This window comes from Aptenodytes patagonicus, chromosome 10 (assembly GCF_965638725.1).
Source record: "Aptenodytes patagonicus chromosome 10, bAptPat1.pri.cur, whole genome shotgun sequence".
NCBI classification, from domain to species: domain Eukaryota; kingdom Metazoa; phylum Chordata; class Aves; order Sphenisciformes; family Spheniscidae; genus Aptenodytes; species Aptenodytes patagonicus.
Window position 1 is genome coordinate 15,509,980 of NC_134958.1, and position 21,824 is coordinate 15,531,803.

Sequence of the window (21,824 nt, forward strand, 5' to 3'; positions counted from 1 at the left end):
TGTTCACAACGTCCTCTTCTCAGGGTTGCACTTACTTACATGGGAGGAATGCTTTTCACCACTTTATAGTTGGGGAAAACACGGTAAAGGGCAACCGCTTGACACTTATGTATGTGCAGCTATGGTCAGAGATGAACAGCTGTGTCCTTGGTGTGTACAGGCCATGCGTACTGTGTATTCCAACTCTGTCACTTCTGCAGCAGACAGTGCTGCTATTGTAGGTGACAGTGCAAGACGCACTCCTTTCCTGTCATTTATAAAGCATAGCTTGTATCCCGATAATTGGCTTCCATGGTCACAGAGTAAATCAGAGCCAGCTTGCAAACCCAGAAACCCTGACCTGCAACCCAAACCGTTGCTGATGCTTCCTCTGTGTCCTCTTCCCTTGCCAAAGAGTTGTCACTTCTTCCTTTTCCGTCCTTCCCACAAACTCATGCGCCTCTCAAACTGGTCTCTCTGTTACTGTAGGTCTTCTTGAGCTGAAAGGATGAAAATTGGCGATTGGAAAGTCACTGTCACTGTCCTAAGCTTCATCCTAACTTCTGGAGTCCCAGTTGATGTCTTTGGGTGTATAAGCCTGCGAGAGTGTCCACTGTCCCTTCCATGATTTAGACAGCGGCTTGGAACATGCATCATTGTAAGGTTTACATGATTTCAGCGCTGGCGAAATCCACTGTCCCTTTCCCAGTCGGTGCAAAGGGGTTAATTGCACGATGGAGCTGCCTATCTAAAACGATCCTGAATTCCGGATCCCCTCCCACCCTGAGGGTCTCTTCCTGCTCCCTCCTTTTGTGCTGGGCAGCATGTCCTGGGCTCACTCATGCCAGATATGCCAGATCAGTCCCTGCCCTCCCCAGCATCACCTGCTTCCAGTAGCGCAGCCGGCCCCTGGCTCGCCCTGCATCTGACCTTCTCTATCCCTTTTTGCACACTGTGATTCCAGAGCGGGATGGTCGGCCACCGAAGCTGCAATGTCGTCCCTGACGACCTCCAGTGAGGGAGAGAACTCCACTCCCAGGTTTGTTGTCGGTTCCAGGGATGATGAGACAGACTTTCTGGGATCAAACATGAAGACAGACGAAACCGATTTCTTTGAAGATGATGAAGAGGAGGAGTCGGTAAGGAGGTCCCGGCATTCTGGGTTGGAGCATCTGTGCAGAATTCCTGGGTCTCAGCCAGGGTTTGTGCGGTTGCTGCTGAGGCCGCAGGCAGTCGGGACTTCAGGGGACATGGCACCAGGCTGTGTGGCATAACCGTGGGGAACGGCAATGTCATTTCTGACAGGACGTATTGCATTGTCATGCTGCCATACTCGCTGCCTCATGCTGCAGTAAATCCTAGCCTTTTCGCTTGCAGGTCTTTTTCAGGTACTACAGTGGATTTATTTGTCCTAGCAACTTAACCCTGACACTCTTGTAAACCTTTCTGTTTCACCAGGGAAATTTTTGAGGAAAACTCTGAGAACTGTGAAAAGGGCAAAGGTGTGTCTGCAGAAAGGAAGCATTTATTCTTTTCTGTAACCTCCGGGAACAGGATGCAAAAAGGAGAACGATCTCCAGCTCCTGACTGCTTTTGGCCCCTATTCAGTGTTATATTAAATGTTACATTTGCGGTTCTGCACATGGGACTTGGATGCTGCAGGGACATAGCTGCTGGCTGTGCGAATTGCTGGGACCATACGCCAGTGCAGTGGTCGTTTCCATTGCCTCTGTACCCTGAGTCTCCATTGCAAGTGGGTTGTTGACCTAGCAGCCCACATGGGCTTCCTTCAAACCCAAACAGTGTTGTGTACCTTGATGCTCAGTGAGGAGCTATTTATCAGGTGTGGTGAAGGATTTGGAAACCCTTTCACTTCCCAGATGTTGTTTTCGCTGTGGAACCTTGGCTTTGCAAGTCAGTGCAGTAACTTCTAAAGTCTCAGCTTACAGTTTGAAGCCACAATTGTTTGTGCTGGGTAACCCGCAGTCCTGTGTGTATCACTTCAGATGATCTCACTGTGTTTAATCTTGCTAGGGCCAGAATTAATCTGTCAGGAAAACATCCAGTCTGGGGTTTCTAGATGGTGATGGAAAGTCCACCACAGACCTTAGCCTGCTCCTCTGTTACAGTTACCAATGCTTTTTGAATGCACGCCTTCTCTCTTGACTTACTCAGCTTAACTTCATCCCACTGGATCTTGTTGTACCTTTGTCAGGTATAGGGAAGAGCACTTGGTACTGTTTCTCTTCTACTCATAGCTACTTACTGTTGTAATCTCCCCTTCATTTTCTCTCAGATAAGACAAACAGACTGAGCTCCTGGACTTTTTTGCTATAAAACATTTGCGGCTCTTCTCTGAGCCTGCCTAAGTCCACCAACTGTCTTGGTGAGTTATGGGCCAGAGAACAGTATGTGGGATTCCAGTCCCTGCTGCTTGTTCAGGTGCCAGATACTTATTTCTGACCTTAGCATTAGTGCCCAGTAAAAGGAAGAGGTACATAGTAGCTGGCAAAGAAGCGGTTGTTTTGGGCTGCTCCTTAATGATGTCCACCAGTGGACTGTAGTGGGAGCTGGAAGTGCGTATGGGTTCGAGTCTAGCAAGAGCTGTGAGTGCATAAGGTTGGAAGGAAATCCCGTGTTTGTTCTGCATTGCTGCATTTCTACACTGTTATAGTTTAAATTCAGTAAAGTAGTTGACCTTGTGCTAAACTGATGTCTCTCTTCCCTTAGCCACCTGAACGGCAGATTGTGGTTGGAATCTGTGCTATGACCAAAAAGTCTAAGTCAAAGCCCATGACACAGATTCTGGAACGTCTGTGCAAGTTTGAGTATATCACAGTGGTGATTATGGGAGAAGATGTTATTCTGAATGAACCGGTGGAGAACTGGCCCTCTTGTGACTGCCTAATATCGTTCCACTCCAAAGGTAAAAAGTCTGTGGCACGCCTTAGCCTACTTGAGATCTGGGTAAGGGAGCTTCCACTCATTCTTCCCCCCTCCCCTTCCCTGCATTTCAGGATTCCCCCTGGATAAAGCAGTTGCTTATGCCAAGCTGTGCAAGCCGTTTCTGATTAATGACCTTGATATGCAGTATTATATCCAGGACAGGTAGGTGTCTGTGATCCACTAAAGCCCCTTCCCTCTTCCTTTGTCTGATTCCTCTCCTCAGCATGCTGTGCAAACTTCGTCTTCCTGGCCACAAGCAAATGAGTGAGATGGGGAGGAGGGGGACCTCAACAGTGGCTTTTAGGGATCGTTTCTCTAAAACATGGAGAGGAATAGATTTGGGGGTAAAACCATTGAGACTTGGCATGTTTCATTTTCTGGTGCAAATGTCTTGTAAGGAGTGGCTAGATGAAGTAGGAAGTGGAAGAGGTCTTGCAGAACGAGACTGCCACAACTAAGACAAAAAGACTAGTCTCTCAGTAGGAGAGCCGAGTAGTGGGACAGGGTTCTGGGACAGAAATTGGGAGCGAGGCCAGGTCAGATTCTCAGGAGAGTATGTTGGTCAGACACTTCAAGAGGCTTCTCAGTCAGCTCTTGGTAGAGGCCACCAGCAGTCACGTACTTCAGTGCATACAGCCAGACTGCTTTGGCTGTGTATGGGTAGGGCTCATACCAGACTCCAAACCTCCTGCCATGTCTCTGGGTTGTGAGCAGTGTTCCTGTGGGTGCTGACAGGCACCCCAAGGTGTAACTCTAGTGAAAGAATTGCGGTTTACCCACTGACACAGGATGAAAGGAAGCTCTGCTGCATCTGCCTGGCCTGGGCGTTGGGCAGCTTAGTGTGACAGGGCACCCTTCGAGAGGGCAGATCTGGGTAGGTGGTGTGTGCTGGGTGTGTTGCTGTGGATTGGGCATGTGCTAGTAAATGAGCATCCATGTTTAGGCCAGGTAGAGATCTACTCTGGGACATCTCTGTCTGGAGTAGGACTGAGGCATGCCCCATAGCCTGTAGGTCTTATCTGGAAACCATGTGCTGAGAAGTATTTGCACTCTGTCTTGAGGCTTTTTTGTGTTCATTTGACTTTGTTCTTCATCAGTGGGAGTGAAGCCTTTCCCTTGGCATGTACTGAGGACCTTCTAGACTCTTCTGACACTGTTTCTGTCCTCTGCAGGCGTGAAGTGTATCGGATCCTTCAAGAAGAGGGAATAGACTTGCCCCGCTATGCTGTGCTCAATCGAGACCCTGATAGACCAGAAGGTCAGTGTTCAGGCTCTACTGAAAGCCATTTTCACATACTGTACTATTTAAGATATTCTGCAGAGAACAGGTGCTAATAATCAACTTGAAGAGGCCTGATTCACAAGTCTCTTGTTTTTTGTGGACAAAGGTCCCAACAGCAAAACTGGCTGACTGGCCAGGACTGAAGGGCTTCGGTTCTGCACTAGGTCTGTCTCACCCTTTCCTAACATGCTGCTGCTGTGCTTTGTCTTCAGAGTGCAACTTGGTGGAAGGAGAGGACCACGTGGAGGTAAATGGAGCTGTTTTCCCAAAGCCATTTGTAGAGAAGCCAGTCAGTGCTGAAGACCATAATGTGTATATTTACTACCCAACGTCAGCAGGTGGGGGCAGCCAGCGGCTCTTTCGGAAGGTGAGGAGGGGGACTCCAATTTTAGTGTTGGCACCAACAGATCTGTGGCTCTGAGACCCATGTGGCTTCAGGAAGGAGTGCTGGGGCAGGTGAAGGGGAAATAAAGGTTTTGTGTTGGGGAAATCTAGATCTTCTTAGAACTTTTAGTTCAACCCCATCTACCTCGGAATTGCAGAAGGACATATTTTAGTGGTAGTGCTGACTTCGCCTTCCCCATCCTCTGTTTGACCTGTGTCCTGTCTAGCAGTCATGGAGAACTGTGTCCCTTATTGAATTGCATGCTGTTTTTCCAGATCACTTCCTCAGTTTATCAAGGTGATTTTTTTTTTTAAACTTATGTTCCTGTCCTCCAACATCATTGTTGCCCTTCTCACCTTAGCATAGCTTGCAAATGTGATAAATGCAGTATTTATTCCTAAATTCCACAGGGAATCTGCCCTTACTCACTTCCTCCACTTTGCCAGCGAACAATTAATAGCTGTGATATATCTTTTTTTCAATCAGTTACGCATCTGCCATTAATAATCTTAAAATGATTGTTTCCTTAGCTAACATACAGGCATGCCACTTGAGGTTGTATCCAAAGCCTTACTAAAAATGAAAACAACATCATCCTCTGTCCATAAGATCAGTCAACTGTCCTAGAAGGAAGTTAAATTGGTCTGATTATCACCTGTCATCATTTATTTTCATTTGCTTATTAGCTAGGTTCCTTACTTTCTAGATCTTTATCCACTGTTTTTTGTTCCATATCCTCGTAGTGACTGGGGTCAACCTAAGGGTCTATAATAACTTTCCTCCTTTTTAAAGCCTGGAAAAGGACATACCTACTGTCTGCGTTTTGGAGTCTCTTTTGTCCTCCATAAATAAGAGTGCTGTAATAGCTGGGGGTTCTGAGAGGCATTCCGCTAATTCTCTACATATGGGATGAAACTTACACTTTTTGTTCTTCCATCTAAGAAAAGGAGCCCCATGCTCTTCCCTGAGGTGTTTATTCTGTGCTTTCAGATTGGCAGCCGGAGTAGCGTGTACTCCCCAGAGAGCAGTGTGAGGAAGACAGGCTCATACATTTATGAGGAGTTCATGCCTACAGATGGCACTGATGTAAAGGTAAGGAAAAGTCTGGAATAGCTCTTTCCTTCTCCAGGCTGGGATGGCTGAAGGTTGGGCAGTCCTACTTAGTCCTACTTAGATTCTGGAGTGTTTGTTTAAGCTGTGAGGTGCTGACTGTGCAGCTTGGATCCCAAAGCAGGGAGTGGATATTCTGCAGGTCATAACAGGAGACCATCTGATCTTCTTCTCTCTGTGTCTGCATTAGAAATACCTTCTGGAAGCTGCAGTTAGTCTAGGTGGTTATGTCAGGTGTAACTATTTCTCTTCCCAGGTGTACACTGTTGGACCAGACTATGCCCATGCAGAGGCTCGCAAATCCCCTGCTTTGGATGGGAAGGTTGAACGGGACAGTGAAGGGAAAGAAATCCGCTACCCAGTCATGCTGACTGCCATGGAGAAACTAGTTGCCCGGAAAGTCTGTGTAGCCTTTAAGGTCTGTGTTTTCTCTCCTATGCAAGCAGGATACTCCACGAATGTCTGATTCGAATCTCAGTCAGTGTTAAAGCTTGAGCTCTGTTACCCTGATGTGTCTCTGGTGTGGCAGTCTTCCATGCCTGATGCCAGTTGCCGTCTCTGCTGGCTGGGTGCAGCTGGTCCTGCTGGCCATGGCAGTTTGCTGGTCAGAGATGATTGGGAAGGCAGGAGGGCCTGCAGCAAATGCCCTCTGTGCTGGGAGGTGGCTGGTGTCCAGCGTACATCTGAGCATTTAATCTCACATTCTGAGCATGCTGCTGTCCATCTGACTTGCGCTCATCTTGCCTTTACTGTTTCCTAGTTGTATTTGTGTGGAAAGCTTGGTCTTCTTTTCTTCTGGGTTTGTTTTTTTTGTTGTTCTATTTTCGGTCTGGCTTTGGTGCACATTTGCGTTCTCTTTTACAGGTCAGTAGAGTGAGTGTGTGAGTCTAGGTATGGTTACATGACATGTTCAGCAAAGTCAGCAGAAGAAGCACTTGACTACTTGTTCCTGCCCCCACTGCGATCTGCAACCCATGCAGTTGTGCTGATACAGCTGTGGGCTTGTTCTACCTTGCAGCCTTTTCCACATAGTGATGGATGTCTTTGCCTGCACCACTTATTGTCTGTACTTGTCAGTCTGGTTCAAAACAGTTGGATTTAAAGGCAAGACCAGGAGAGCCAGGAGCTGCTCTATCTTAAGCCTTTAGAGCTCTGGGAGGTAGGGGGGCGGCTCTGATGGCTTAATCCGGGGGCTTGTGGGTTGGGCCTTTGATACAGCTGTGAGAGCGTAAAGGTTCCTCTAAAGGGCCTGTTACAGCTGGGTAGCAGCTGTATTTTCACACTTCTTCAAGGCTGGTGAGGTAGGCATAGAGTGGAGGATGGCTGCAGCACCAGTGGAGCTGAATTGGGCAGCGTATGCTGGCTGGGTCTGTGTGTGTGCCCGGCTTGGCTGGGCAGCTGCTGTCCCCTTGCTGCACTCCCTCACAGCGTGCCTGAGTCCTGTGTCCTCTGCTTCCTCATGCAGCAAACAGTGTGTGGGTTCGACCTCCTGCGGGCAAACGGCCACTCTTTTGTTTGCGATGTGAACGGCTTCAGTTTTGTGAAGAACTCTATGAAGTATTATGATGACTGTGCCAAAATCCTTGGGTATGTAAAATTCAAGTTTTGATAGCGGTAGGGTAACTCATAGCAAAGTAAAATGAATGTGGAGTCTTGATCAGTATGTTGGAGAAGTCTGCAGGTGGTTCATATGGGGACATTTGTTCAGCAGGTGAAAGCTTGGCTCTGGGAGGAACGGGTTAATTATTTTTAGCCCCTGGAGCTCCTGCCTGCATTAGCATTAGCTGTCTTTGTCTACAGCTAGATGTATCTTGCAGGACTTTTCACTGGATGCTAAGCTCACTGCAGTATTGGTGATGTGAGGGAAATTGGTGTCCCTTTGGGGTGCCTTAACTAGCCCATGGTGTGATAGATGTCTCTGCGAGGAAGGTCAGGAGAAATTTTGTGGCTCTCTTCAAATCTTTCAGCTGGCCCACTAAGGAGGAGGTGGAGAACCAAGGAAATGGAATTTCTTGTGAGTTTTTTCTTCTAATTTCTTCCAGAAATATAATCATGCGGGAATTGGCTCCCCAGTTTCATATTCCCTGGTCCATCCCAACAGAGGCAGAAGACATTCCCATTGTACCCACAACTTCAGGCACGATGTGAGTACCTGCCATCTTCTCAAAAGAATGCCAGTGATGGCTACATGAGGGACAAAGTGCAAACTCTGTCCAAAGGACAGACATCACCCAGCAGCATGACATTCTCCAGCTGCTGTGTTGGTTGCAACCCTGAAATGCCTGTGGAAAGGCTTAGCCATGCACACGAAAGGGGTGATAGATGGTAAATTAGTCATAGGTTTGATGAATGCAGACAAGCAGCCATTGAAGAATTACAGAAACTGCTCACATGGCTTTCAGAAGGCCCAAATTCTCGATCAGCACAGGAAACAGATTAGGGCATCACTGTAGCTGGCTCAGTGTTCAGTAGGCTGCTACTTGGAGAAAATGCGTGTTGAGCTGCTAGTGAAATGGGTGGAAAACAATTAGCTGAAGTATTCACGTTACCTGTACACTTGGCAGACCCTCGTTTGATACTGTTTGCCTTACTAGTTTTCCACCACGTAAGGCTAAAAGACCAAAGACAAAAGTTTCTTTGTGATCTTCAGCACACTTATACATTTGTATGAAGTGAACAAAGTCGGTGCTACAGAAAAGGTAGATTGAGAGTATGTATTCATCCTTCCTTTACCGTGTGATCATTTGGAAAAAGTTGGCAAACACAAACACTGCACAGCTCACAGGACTGCTGGCTTCACTGACACCTTGTGACAATGAGACTGATAGAATTGATCCCCATTTCTCTGGGATCCTATAAGAAATAGTTGGATATTGTAGTATCTGAAAAAGCAAACTCATGTAGCCCTTCTGAAATTAGCCAGCCTAACTACTGGTTCCTGCAGGTGGCTGATTGCTATGGGATCTTTCTATGTACAGCTCTTATTGGTTGCTTGAAGACAGGACCCCAGCTGTATAACCGTTCTCCTGAACCAAGTTGTTTTTTCCTGGGTCTTTCTAAATGGTCCTATGAGCATCACACAAGTTGGGCATGAAAACAAGCTCGGCACAATTCAAAATGCTGTTTCTGTAGATTCTGTAACATCCAGCCTGGTCCTTTCTGCTGCAGATGTGGTTCTGCCTGTCATATTATGGTACTGTGGTGCTTTTGCCTGATAGGAAACCAGATGACCTGGTAGTGTCTGCAGTACTTTGACTGCTTTTACAGCCTTGGCACTTGTTCCTGGTTTAGTCTGGGAGAAGTTCTGCCACTGATGAGGAAAGCAGCTGTCAGAAAGATGGAACTGAAAGAAACTACTTTCTGGTGGCAATTCTGGAGTGTAGGGGCACATTTGTCAGGTGTATCTTGTGTTTCCCCAGGATGGAGCTTCGTTGTGTTATTGCAGTCATCCGGCATGGAGATCGCACCCCAAAGCAGAAGATGAAGATGGAAGTTAAGCATCCCCGGTAAGAGTCGAGGCAAGAAGATGCTGTGCTGCTGGGAAGTGAGGAGGGCCCGTTTTCTGAATCAAGAGAAGGAGCAGAAGGGCTGAGTGCATGGGAGGCAGTACTTTTTCCTGGCTCCATTCAAGCAAATACTTTCTGCCCAGTTGAGGGAACCCCCTTTCCCCATAAGGATCCTGGCACCTTCTGTGTGAACTCTGGAAGAAAGAGTGAAGGTCTGCTAGGTGCTGCAAAGGGAAGTGCTCCACTAAATGGGAAGCTAGTGGCTGCTTCCTTTTCGTACCTGCGGCTGGAAACACTTGTTTTTTCAGAATTTCTGAAGCACAGGAAGGAGCCAGGGGGCCTGCTGGTTCTCCCTGAAGAACAGAGTGTGAATGTATATGTAAGGATGAAAGTCCTTGTAGCACTGAAACAGCAGAAAATGGATCGGGGTTCTTTGTTGTCTGTTCAGGTTCTTTGAATTATTTGAGAAATATGATGGCTACAAGACAGGGAAGTTGAAGCTGAAGAAACCAGAGCAGCTACAGGTGAGGGGAGTCCTCTCTGGGGTTACTGTGTGGGACATGCAGGTAATACGGATCCCAGCACGAGGCAATTCTTTGGGAGAGGGGAAACCCTCAAAAGAGCAACAGTCTGTTGCACAAATGCTCCCTTTCTCATTCCCACCCCATGCACACTCAGCTGGGTGATAGTGTGAGAGCGGAATGGAAACTGTTCCTGGCTGATGCGAAGACTGTAAGATGGGGATGACCTGATGCAGCTTGCCCATCTGTTGTGGTTGCCTCTGGTGAAAGATGGGTCCAGGCTAGGGAGTGGGGCAGTTGGAAGCACCTGCTTGGTTCTGAACAGGGCTGGAGCACAGGGGTGGGGATGAAGCAAACTGCAGTGTGAAAGTTTGTCCTGCCTGAGCTGTGTCTTATGAAATGACGTGTCTCTGATGAGTGTCTGTGTGGACCTGATGCTGAGTGAAGCCATCTGGAGGCCTTGTAAGAGCACAGCGGTGAGTCTGAGGCAGAATTGCCGGATGCTTGAGACTGTCTGCTCTCCAACAGGAAGTGCTGGACATTGCACGGCAGCTTGTGGTGGACCTGGGAACCCACAGTGATTGTGAAATTGAGGAGAGGAAATCCAAACTGGAACAGCTGAAGAGCGTCTTGGAGATGTAAGGGTTCATATCTTGGGGCACCGTGAATTTGTCTCAGAGCCGTGGGTCAGCATGCGATATAGAAACAAGCTGTGCTGCTCATGTCCTGGCCAGCTGGCTCCCCAGAGGTCAGTCTCCTCCATCCCCTGTTAGCAGCTGTACGTGAAAGGTGCCATGCTCTTAACGTTTTCTCCTTGGCATCAAAACCACTGCTGATTCTTGTTCCAAGTGTGTCTGGTTTTTGGCTAAACAACTTGAGACAAAACTGAGCTTCCTTTACTGCGGGAGAGGAACTGGAGTCCTGTAGGGACCACATTGATATGAAGCATTTTGATAAATTTGGAACAAATCTTGTTTTAAATAAGGTTGTCCTGCCGCCAAAAGTTTAACAAAAAGGAGCTTGGAAAACATGAAAAGATGTTTGTGTCCTCTTAGGTTTCGTATAGCTGAAATAGAAGACAATATGGTGGTGTTGGCATCTTAGAAACACAAGAAGGGTTTCTCTCAGAACTATAGCTCGCTGTGGCATACACAGGCAGTGTCTGTGTTCAAGCCATGTCTGTGGAGCACAGAGGATGAATTGCTGATTCCTTCCCCTGCTCTTTTTGCTCTTTAGAGATGTGGTTATCCTCAGAGCGGCTGGCAGACTGTTTTTTTTCTGTGATCTCATTAATTCACTTGTTAAAGATGTAGATAGAAATTAACTAAGGTTGATTAGAGCTCCGGTGGGGTAAGAGAGCACAGAGTGCTGTCAGCTGAAGAGCAGGCAAATAAATGGATCTTTGAATTTCATTTGGGGGAGTTGTTTGGCTTTTTTTGGGGGTGCGCGCCAGGTCACAGGTAGATGGCAAAAATGTTCATGTTCCGTGGCAATTGGTGTTGCAGCAGAAAGTCTTTTGCCTGTGCTGTATTTTTGCTGTGTGCTGCCTAGGGACCTCTGGGCAAAGGGTGAGTGGAGTTGATTTGTTTAAATTTTTTTCCCCCTCTCCTTGTGACAGGTATGGGCATTTTTCTGGTATTAACCGTAAGGTTCAGTTGACCTATCTGCCTCATGGACATCCAAAAGCTGCAAGTGAAGATGAAGGTAAAGAAACCTGATGTTGCTGCCATGATCTTCAAGCCCGGTGTTCAAGAGCACGTGCAGCTATCCTACCTATATAGGCCTCTGGACGTGCAAGCAAAATTACTGACCCATATCTTGCCTTCGCTCACATCATAAGGAGGGTTGGAGTGATGCATAATGTAGTGTACCAATACACCCCGGATGGTGCCACAGGGCTTATGCTTCCAATTTCATGAATGTCAGCCTATACCTGACATTATGGTAGTGACTCTTTATTTTGTACTTGCTGGTTTGGTTCCTGGGGATTTTGGGTCAGGCTTGTGTTGAGAACGCTCTGCAAGACGCTGATGACAACCTCTTCTTCCTCCCCTCCTCTCCCCCTGCAAGCTAGCTTTGAGATCTGATGTAGTGAGTACCTGTTTGTTTCCTAGAAGCTCGCCGAGAGTCTTCGCCATCCCTTCTCCTGGTGCTTAAGTGGGGTGGAGAGCTGACACCAGCAGGAAGAGTCCAGGCAGAAGAGCTGGGGCGAGCCTTTCGCTGTATGTACCCTGGTGGCCAAGGTAAGCATTGTCCATGTATCTCCGGTCCTGTCCTGGGACTGTGACAGGCTGCCCAGCCCAGGTGACTAATCACCAGTGTAAGGGATGCTCAGACATCTGTGGGCTGTGTGCAGCCTGTGTGACTCAGATCATCACTGGTTTTGTTCTTTTGAGTTGACCTGGTAAGGGTAAATAATTTAAGTGGGTTTTGCACCCAAAGATCCCTAAGCTGGCTAGAGATGTCTGCTGCAGTGGTTAAACTTGAGTATGTCTTGGAGCACAATAGCATTCTTTCAACTGATGTGCCAGTATTCAAAAAAGAGAAACCATTCTAATAAGATACATTCTGATGCAGCAAATACGATTCAAAATTTCTGTATGATTAACAAGGAATTTAGGTCAGATGCAGAGAACAGAGGAAATCTATCTTGGAACACAGATAATTCTGCCTTGAGACAGGAGAATAGGAAGGTAACTTCTCCATATTTTCTCCACCACAATTCTGTGACTCTGAAAAACATTTAGTACACACACAGATCAACAAGAGCCCAAAAGGGGAAAAAAAAAAGGCTGAGATTGCCTTTTTCATCCAAGTAAAGAGTCAGAAGTAATACACTGCTACTGTATTGATCTGATGAGACCAGTATTGGATACTGCTTATCTTTGACTTGTATGTTTAATTAATTCAATTTAATTAATTAAATTTCAAATTAATTAAGCTAATTTAAATTGAATTGGAAAAGATTTCCTTCTGGAATAAGGAAGAGTTACCCTTGGTGGAAGAGGATCAGGTCAGGGAATACTTAAGCAAACTGGACATACATAAGCCCACGGGCCCTGACGGGATGCACCCACGAGTGCTGAGGGAGCTGGCAGATGTCACTGCGAGGCCACTCTAGATTATCTTTGAAATATTGTGAGGACTGGGGCGGGGGGTGCCTGAGGACTGGAGGAGAGGAAATGTCACTCCTAGCTTCAAAAATGACAAGAAGGAGGACCCAGGGAACTGCAGGCTGGTCAACCTCACCACAGTCCCTGGGAAGGTGATGGAGCAGCTAATCCTGGAAACCATTTCTGGGCACATGAAGGATAGGAAGGTGATTGGGAGTAGTCAGCATGGATTCACAAAGGGAAGTCATGCTTAACCAACCTGATAACCTTCTACAGTGAAGTGACTGGCTTGTTTACATGAGGGGAGAACAGTGGCTATGGCCTACTTTGATTTCAGTAAGGCTTTCAACACTGTCTCTGGTAACATCCTCATAGCTGATGAAGTACGGTCTGGATGAGCAGACAGTGAGGTGGATTGAAAGCTAGCTGAATGGCTGGGCTCAGAGGGTGGTGATCAGTGGCACAAAGTCTAGTTGGAGGCCAGGAGCTAGCGGTGTAGTCTAGGGGTGAAAACTGGGTCCGATCCTCTTTAATATCTTCATTAACGATCCGGATGATGGGGCAGAGTGTACCCTCAGCAAGTTTGCAGATGACACAGAACTGGGAGGAGTGGCTGATACGCCAGAGGGTCATGCTGCCGTCCAGAGGAACCTCGACAGGCTGGAGAAATGGGCTGGCAGGAACCTCATGATGTTCAACGAGGGGAATTGCAAAGTCCTGCCTCTGGGGAGGAACAGCCCCCTGCACCAATATATGCTGGGGGCTAACCAGCTGGAAAGTAGCTTTGCAGAAAAGGACCTGGGGGTCCTGGTGAACACCAAGTTGAACATGAGCCAACAATGTGCCCTTGCCATAAAGAAGGCGAATGGTATCCTGGGCTGCATTAAGAGAAGTGTTGCCAGCAGGTTGAGGGAGGTGAGCTGTGAGGTCAGATGCTTGTGATCTCAAGAGCACATTTTTAGCAAACGTGAGGATAAACTTTCTAAAAGATGAGAAAACTAGGTGTACATGGTGTTGCTTACTGCAAGGTGCCAACAAGTAGAGCAGACTGTCAGTGCACAGAGACTAAAGGAGGAGGAGCAGTAGTGGACAAAGGATCTTCATGACAAGGCCTGTGTGCCATTCTTGAAGATGGAAACGGTGAGTTAGAAAGGCTGGGGACTTCCTGGTGCTGTTGTGGATCTCTGAAGCCCGGAGCTGAGAGGATCAGCCACTGACTTGGACAAGAGACTGGGGAGACCAGAAGACAGTGTGCAGGAGAGGCAACTCCCTGTGGAAGTACAGGGAGTAGATTGCAGCGTAATGAGCCAAAACCTGAGAGAAGAGACCTGTCTGCAGAGCTCTGGTCAAGTGGAGTGTAGTTACCAGCAAGCTGGGCTGAGCCCTAAGGTATGGTCTATGTGAGTTCTGAACTGACTGCTCTGTATCTGGTGACCACTGAGTGGCTGCCCTTTTGCTCACAGTAGAGCTCGGTCTGAGCATGTACAAGGTGACTTCAGTCCTTCTGAATCATGGCTTTGGACACTTCTGCTTCACATGGTCATTAATGGAGAGGGAGAGATCTTATTTTGGAGTGAGATGCTGTGTTCCTGGACAGCAGTTGGTACATGGCAGCTTTGTCCAGATATACAGCTGACTTCTGGCTGGTGTCTGTCCTTGTCTAGCAGGGTGTTTCTCTGAGTTGTGAGCTCAGAGCTCAGAGCAGTTTTCCCATCTTCTCATGCAATGTGACTGGGTACTGTGCAAAATCATCATGGGATTCCAGGCAGCAGCAAATTAGTCACCGCTGCACTATCTTTGGAGGGTCAGACTCAACAGCTGCATGAGTCGCTTTCTCCCATTGCTAATCTGACTCCTGTGGTTGACTCAGCCATCATAAATAAACCGGCATTTTGTGCCGCAAGATAATTGTAGCTCTACAGGATATGCTTTGGAAGCCAGGTGCCTCCCTGCTGAATAGCTCTGCCTGCAGTTCTGATGGCAGCAGTACCTGCTTTTGTGCAGAGAACACGTAGAAGGAGGCAATTTTTTTTGTGCATCTTTATTCTGCACAGGGGTATTCAGGCTAACAGAATAATTATGGACTGTTCAGAGAGGGTTGCTGCAGAATTTGGGCAGCATCAGACTTGACTGGTGAATGCTCACTTTTTTCCTCAAAATGAACTTTCCGAAGTTAAGCAAAGCCTGAACCAGATTTCTGGTCATCATGTATGGCTAGAACTGTCTATTTTGGAGCAGCCTAAATGCTGGCTATGAAAGCGATTAATTCTCTGCATAACTTTGTTACTACAATAAAGTTTGTTGTCTAAAGCAGTATATTCAGCTGATAGTTTTGCAGGTGTCAGAATATTAATTTTGAGTTTGTTCTCTGTTCCAGGTGATTACGCTGGTTTCCCTGGATGTGGCTTGCTCAGGTTGCACAGCACCTACCGTCATGATCTCAAGATCTACGCCTCAGATGAGGGACGAGTTCAGATGACAGCAGCAGCTTTTGCAAAGGTCCTTCCTCTCTTTTGGGCATCTGTTAGTTCTGCTACATTAGTCTTAAAATATGTCAGTTCTAAAGGAAAACCTCTGGTGATGAGGAAGGAGCTGTCTTAGGAGCTTCCCCCTCTCTGTTGGGAGGACAGTGGTACACTATGCTAATAGCAAGTGTACGGGGCGGTACTGGAAATCCAGTGTCATTGCACATGTATGTTACCTTTAGTATCCTGTCTAGGATAGGACTTTGACCAGAGAAGGAGTTATTTATGGAGTATTGCTGGTGTTTGATGTTAGAGCACAAGTATTAATTGCCTACAAATTGAGTGTTTCTTGGATGACTGCCCAGCCAGAGAGGTTCTTCCTTGACTGCTGGATTTAAAAGGGGAATGAAATGTCTTTGGTGCAGTGTGGGGTGGGGGTTGGGGAGAAGATAGGTTCATCTGCAGTTAAAGCTTGAGCCAAGGGAAATCCTCTGGTGACCTTAGCTGTTCTTTAGAGCCTCTGCTGTATCAACATTTTCTACCAGAGTTGGCTGCTCAACAATTGCCTAGACAAATCTTGGGCTGCTGCAGGCAGAGCTGGCCTTTTGCCTCGAATAGCTCTAGAAGCATGCCAGAGTCACTGGTGACTAGGTGCTGTTGCTGTAAAACTGCTCTTCAAGGACAGTTGAGATTTCACTCAAGTTGACTGAAGGCTGGCCATGAATGAAACTACCAGAAATGTTTGTTGCTTGGGTTGCGCATAGCTGAAATCTTGTCCTGTGTTGCTTTAGGGTCTGCTGGCCCTGGAAGGAGAGCTGACCCCCATCCTAGTGCAAATGGTGAAAAGTGCCAATATGAACGGTCTCCTGGACAGTGACAGTGATTCCCTTAGCAGCTGTCAACACAGAGTGAAGGCACGACTGCATGAAATCATGCAGAAGGATGCTGAGTTCTGTGAAGAGGATTATGAAAAGGTAAAGCACCTGTGTGGCTTTGTTGCTTCCTGTATCTGGAAGGAGAATAGCATTGCTCCAGTGGTTTGATGTGAAGCCTGCTGGTATGTGAACAGTAGTTTGGTTAGTGTGAGATCAGTTCTGGTCAAAATTACAGGATATAAACAGAACTTAGGAAGGGAAAGGGCAGGTTAATAGCCCCTGCCCTTCTCCAAGTGAAAATCCTCAGTGTTGCTCCACTGTCCCCTTCAAGAATCATCATGGTACCTTCCTCTCCTTTTAGAAGTCCCAGTGCGTTTTATTCTCATGGGTGTGCTAAAAGAAGAGTTCTCGTGGTTTACTGCAGGCTGCCCAGAACAATCCCAGTTGCTGTGGACAGGGAGTATGCCTTGCCAGATTCTAGATCCGTGCTCTGTGCATGTGTGAACAGATCTTTTGGATACAAACCCTTTTGTGGTCCTATCAGTGTCTGATAACTGCAGAATAGAGAGCATGGGCTGCATCCAGCACAGCAACCAATAAAAGCACTATAGCTGCTTTTCCAACAAGTCCCCAAAACGCTATTTTTCCTGGACTCTCAGATCTGATTACCGGACTGATATCCATTACCATTAAGGAACATATTTATCACCTCAAAGAACTACTTAAAACTTCTATGAAGCCCTTCTGCTCAAGCACAGAAGCAAAGTGAGACAAGAGTGGATATTGTAGGTGGAGGGAGGTCTGATCTGATAGGAGCGGTTGTTTGCTCCCTCTGAGTTTGGTCCTGAGGAAGTTTTTAAAACTTGCCTAACTACCCTTAGGAATAGGCCAGCTTATTATACTCAGCTGGGAGCACAACTTTTGTACCTAATCAGAAAGTAGTACAGCTGCAAAAGGCAGACATTTTGTGTTCCCAGTTTGTAAAGATACTAATTAATCTCTACTGGTATCTTCTCTCAGCTAGCACCTACAGGCAGTGCTTCTCTGCTCAACTCCATGACATTTATCCAGAACCCAGTAGAGGTCTGTAACCAGGTGTTCACCCTGATTGAGAATCTCACCTCCCAAATACAAAAACGTCTGGAAGACCCAAAATCTGCAGGTGAGCATCAGAACTGGAAAGTGTCTGGAGCAGATTCATTTATTGTTATATCTTCAGAGCTCCCAAACACGACGATGGTTTATGTTTGTCTGTATCAAAGAAATTCTAAAATGAAATTCTCTATATGCTATTGATGTAGAAGTCTCCTATTCCACTTTCAACTACTGTTAAAGAGAGCTGTAATTTAAAGGAAATGATATGTGCATCTTGGGTTTAGAGTGAATGTAAACAGCAGCAGTACAGCCTGGAGAGGTATGCCTGATTTTTTCAAGCATTTCCTGGAGGGGAGCTCAAGACTATAAACAGCAAGTTTTTCAGTCACGATTTGCTTGTCTCTAAGAATTTTCCTAATAACAGTGCAGAGGTTTTAAAAAGGCATCTGTGGGACATTTCACACGATTTATGGCAGACATAAGCCGACAGGCAAGCAGTTTCACTTTTCTCAAGTATTTCAAGTAGCTTATTGCTGCAGGTTAAAACTCCATGCAACAGGTCCAGTGGCTTTTCCAGTCTAGGATTCCTGTGGGTGACATAATAATCAGAGCGCTTCTGTGCTGGGAGAAGTCAGTCATAGCTGTCACTTGAAATCTATGCAGAAGTAGTCAGGATGTGAATGTGGTTTGGTGTTCTCTGCTGTTTAGACCTGCAACTGTATCACAGTGAGACTTTAGAACTGATGCTGCAACGCTGGAGTAAGCTGGAGCGAGATTTCCGCATGAAGAATGGGCGTTACGACATCAGCAAGATCCCTGATATCTATGACTGCATCAAGTATGATGTACAGCACAACTGTGCACTGAAACTGGAAGGCACAGCTGAACTCTTCAAACTCTCCAAAGCCCTGGCAGATGTGATCATACCCCAGGTATAGCCTGTCCTGCCTGTGTGACGATGTCTGTGGTGTCAGTTTCTGGCCCTTTCCCTGTCTGTTTTTTCTCGATTCTCTTGCACATTAACTCCCAAGGCAGCATATCACAGGTACTTCTTAGATATATCTCTTAATGTTTGTATGAGGCCAAAACCATTTATGACTTAAGATGTGGCAGGGCTGGCTTCCTGGATGAGGATTCTAACAGCGTCAGAATAATGAACAGCTGATGCAGCAGCTTTTCCATGTTCATCGTAGTGCATTATAGCACAGCTTTGAGCTGAGTGTGTGTGCTATAGCAACATCCCATTCTCCACATACAAGATTGTACAGGGGAAAAGAGATTTCTGTGGTAAAGTGAAGGCTTTTTCTGGCAAGTTTGTTATTCTTGTCAAACTAGAACTTGTTCAGTTTGCAAAGATGGCTTGCTTCTCACAAAGTTTATGCCCATGAACAATGGGAGAGGAAAGGAGGGCCCCGTGCAATGGATTTCTGTATTCACCATTGTTCTGTCCCACTTCTGGCAGAAATGCCTTGTTTATATGGGATCAGCTTCTACTAGCAAGGTCCAATCGCACTTGTGCCCATGTAGACCAGAAGTGGTCTTCTAAACTTTTTCACAGTGCTCCTGATGAGATGCAGTTTGGCTATTTCCAGCACAGCACTTCAAGTTTTATCTTTGCAAGTAGCAGTTGTTGCATTAATGCTCATGCCAGGTCAGGGTATAAGTTTGTGTGTCATGAGAGGAGGTTCCCTGATGGTACTTGCACCGCTCAGCTGTTGGAAGAATACTGACAGTTATGTCTAGACAGATAGGGATTCTTGGAGGAGTCTCTGTCCTCTGTTACCCTCTGCAATATGTGGAAAAAAAAAGAGGAAGATGCTGGGTGACATTTCCCTTTCTGCCCTAGCTTAACTGTAGTGGTGCTTGTGGACAGGACTGTTGAAGTCCAGCCTCCTTTCATGTGAGGATGTGGCAAAGAACCAGGGCTAAAGGGTATCTATTGTTTTGTTCCTGCAGGAATATGGGATTAATAAGGAGGAGAAACTGGAGATTGCTATTGGCTTTTGTCTTCCTCTCATTAAAAAGATCCAGCTGGACCTACAGAGAACCCATGAAGATGAGTCTGTCAACAAACTACATCCCTTGTAAGGACTGTGCTGCATGCTGCTGCTGGTGGGGAGGGCAGCTTTGGAGCAGTGTGTGGGAACCATGCCAGAAGAGTGTACTGGTGTGGAAGGAGGCACTGAACATAAACTGAAGGACACACCGAGAGAGAGGCATGCTGGTGCTCCTAGAACTAGAAGGGAAATGGAAAGGCACATTGAGACTGCTGAGCGGGAGCATGGTGCCACAGAAGCTTAAACCCATTGTAGTTGGATGGTGGTGCCTTCATCCCTGTCTCTGCAAGGGGCAAGTGCTAGTATGATGAGGCCACCTCTGCCTCACCATGTATCTCCATTAGGATACCATAAAACTTGCTGCTTCTGTGCCCAATGCTCTCACTGTTTGTTCTGTTCCTGCTGCTCTTTGACAGTTCCCAGTGTGGGGTTATCTTATTCCGTTAAGCGTGCAGAAATGCTGCTGTATGATAGATGGCAATTCATTGGCCGGCTATGAGTAACACTGGGCTGATTTTGGTTTAGGTACTCAAGAGGAGTTCTGTCACCAGGTCGCCATGTTCGGACACGGCTCTACTTCACCAGTGAGAGCCATGTGCACTCTCTGCTCAGTATCTTCCGCTATGGGGGGCTCCTGGATGTAAGTGTCCCAGCAATGCTCACAGAGTAAGCCTCCCTGCTTTTTTTCAGTGGCCCTTTCCAAGGTGGACAGTGTACGTTTGTAGGTTGCCCCTCTAGCCAGCTCCCCCACTAATGATGTGCATCAGTGGCCTCTGGCCCACTCCATCTCTGCTGTGTTTGCATGCTGCAGCTTCCTGCCTTTCTGGCACGTAGGAGGATTGTTCTTCCTCAGTCCTGACACTGCCTGCCTTGCTTGTACAGAGGCATGTTTTCTCCAAGAGCTGTCCTGCTGGTTTCAGATGAGTGGACCACTTACCGGTGTAGGAGGATAGCAGTATGAAGCGATGGGGATGAGGGAATTTCTCTCTTTCTGCTTCCTTCAACCCTTTATTTCAAGAGCTTGGTCCTGTTATTTAATGACTTTCTGTCAATTCTAAGTCAAGAAAATCAAGTTTGCTTACAGAGGAAGTGACTTGAAGTTGCAAATGCATAGGGGGTGCTCTCTACCAGAGGGACGGATGACACATTTTTAGGGGACTAACTCATCCAATCCAACATTCACTTGCTCTCATAACCTGCTTCCTGAAGGAACTGGCATGCAGACCTTGAGAAAAGCTCTGCTTTAGACTCCTTAAGAGACTCTGATTTATCATCCCATTTTTAAGCATGGTGTTCTGAAATGCCTTGAGAGTTTGGGCTTGCTTAGCAGGTGTGATTTCTGATGTCTGTGGAAGCTCAGTGTATCTGTAGGCAGTGATCATGCAAATACCTCTGAATTGCTCACTGAATAGTATGCTACTTTATTCCCTGACTTGAGTGCCAGAGGATGCTGTGTTGCCAGCACAGGGATATTAGGCTGCATCTGGGTTTTTTTGTACTGGTGGGGTTCATTTCATGTCCATCAAGGTAGTGAGATGAGCATGAGTGAAGCAGGTAGTGAAGCAGCATGAGTGGCACTTCAGGTACGGCCATTCCCTAGCAGTGTTGGGAAACAATGAGGGGTGGGCTGCCCTGCCTTGTGGAGCCCAAGGGTCCAGCGTGGCTCTGTAGACTTTTCATTCAGCATCGTGTAAAAGCAGCTTCACTTGGTCCCTTATTTAGCACAAGTTCATCCCTTGGGCTTTTTTTGACATTTCTCTAAAATACTCCGTTCTGTAGGCCACTATTTGAGAATGACTGTCTTTGGGAACCTGCTGTGGGTTATGCTTTTCTCCAGTCAGCATGGCATAGGGGGCTTGCAGCTGGATGTGCTCAGATCTGCACGTGGATTGTATGGGTAGCTGTAGTGTCCCTCTATGCAGTTGCTCCTTATTGTAAGCACCCCGCCCTCATTGCAAGGTCATCTCTCTTCATGCAAGTTAAGCAAGGTGTTTTTTGTCCTGACAATGTTGTTATCTTGTGGAGAGACAAACTCTCTCAGACCCATTTCACTGAATGCTGCAAAATGTCTGCTGTTGCTTATTCCATGCGACTGTTTATGTGTATATATCAGGAAAACAAAGACCAGCAGTGGAAGAGAGCCATGGACTATTTGAGTGCTATCTCAGAGCTGAACTACATGACCCAGATTGTTATCATGCTCTACGAGGACAACAACAAGGTGAGGGATATAGCTGTAGGATAAAATCCTTCCTGCCCTGATGCAAGGCACAGTCCCCAAGAGATGAGTTCAGCTGGGAAGTTTGTAACCTGAGCTCTCTCCGCTTGTGAATAAAGATGGACGGATCGTTAACACAACTGCTAGTTTTTATTTTTAGGTGGGAGGCAGTGACCCAGTTAATGCTTGTTACATGTAAGTGGAATGCCACCCTGAGCAGTAATACCAAACTTAAGTAATCAATACTATCTATTTTAAAGCATTTCCTGAAG

General features: G+C 46.7%; 1 protein-coding gene across 11 annotated transcripts in view; it reads left to right on the plus strand.

Annotated features, from left to right (window-relative positions):
- Positions 1–21,824, plus strand: part of PPIP5K1 (diphosphoinositol pentakisphosphate kinase 1) — a 52,575-nt gene that overhangs the window by 5,107 nt on the left and 25,644 nt on the right. For 9 of the 11 annotated variants that reach the window (XM_076348228.1, XM_076348226.1, XM_076348227.1 and 6 more), the window contains exons 2-23: positions 469–637; positions 944–1,118; positions 2,710–2,905; positions 2,997–3,087; positions 4,098–4,183; positions 4,420–4,574; positions 5,583–5,684; positions 5,959–6,120; positions 7,168–7,289; positions 7,745–7,846; positions 9,122–9,208; positions 9,657–9,732; positions 10,258–10,367; positions 11,348–11,433; positions 11,844–11,972; positions 15,220–15,341; positions 16,099–16,281; positions 17,203–17,344; positions 17,986–18,209; positions 19,234–19,361; positions 19,860–19,974; positions 21,448–21,555. In XM_076348228.1, the coding sequence (XP_076204343.1) occupies positions 972–1,118; positions 2,710–2,905; positions 2,997–3,087; positions 4,098–4,183; positions 4,420–4,574; positions 5,583–5,684; positions 5,959–6,120; positions 7,168–7,289; positions 7,745–7,846; positions 9,122–9,208; positions 9,657–9,732; positions 10,258–10,367; positions 11,348–11,433; positions 11,844–11,972; positions 15,220–15,341; positions 16,099–16,281; positions 17,203–17,344; positions 17,986–18,209; positions 19,234–19,361; positions 19,860–19,974; positions 21,448–21,555 (2,673 nt within the window). In that variant the 5' untranslated portion in view covers positions 469–637; positions 944–971. The remainder of the gene's footprint in view (positions 1–468; positions 638–943; positions 1,119–2,709; positions 2,906–2,996; positions 3,088–4,097; positions 4,184–4,419; positions 4,575–5,582; positions 5,685–5,958; positions 6,121–7,167; positions 7,290–7,744; positions 7,847–9,121; positions 9,209–9,656; positions 9,733–10,257; positions 10,368–11,347; positions 11,434–11,843; positions 11,973–15,219; positions 15,342–16,098; positions 16,282–17,202; positions 17,345–17,985; positions 18,210–19,233; positions 19,362–19,859; positions 19,975–21,447; positions 21,556–21,824) is intronic. The other 2 variants (XM_076348230.1, XM_076348237.1) reach the window with 1 other exon arrangement.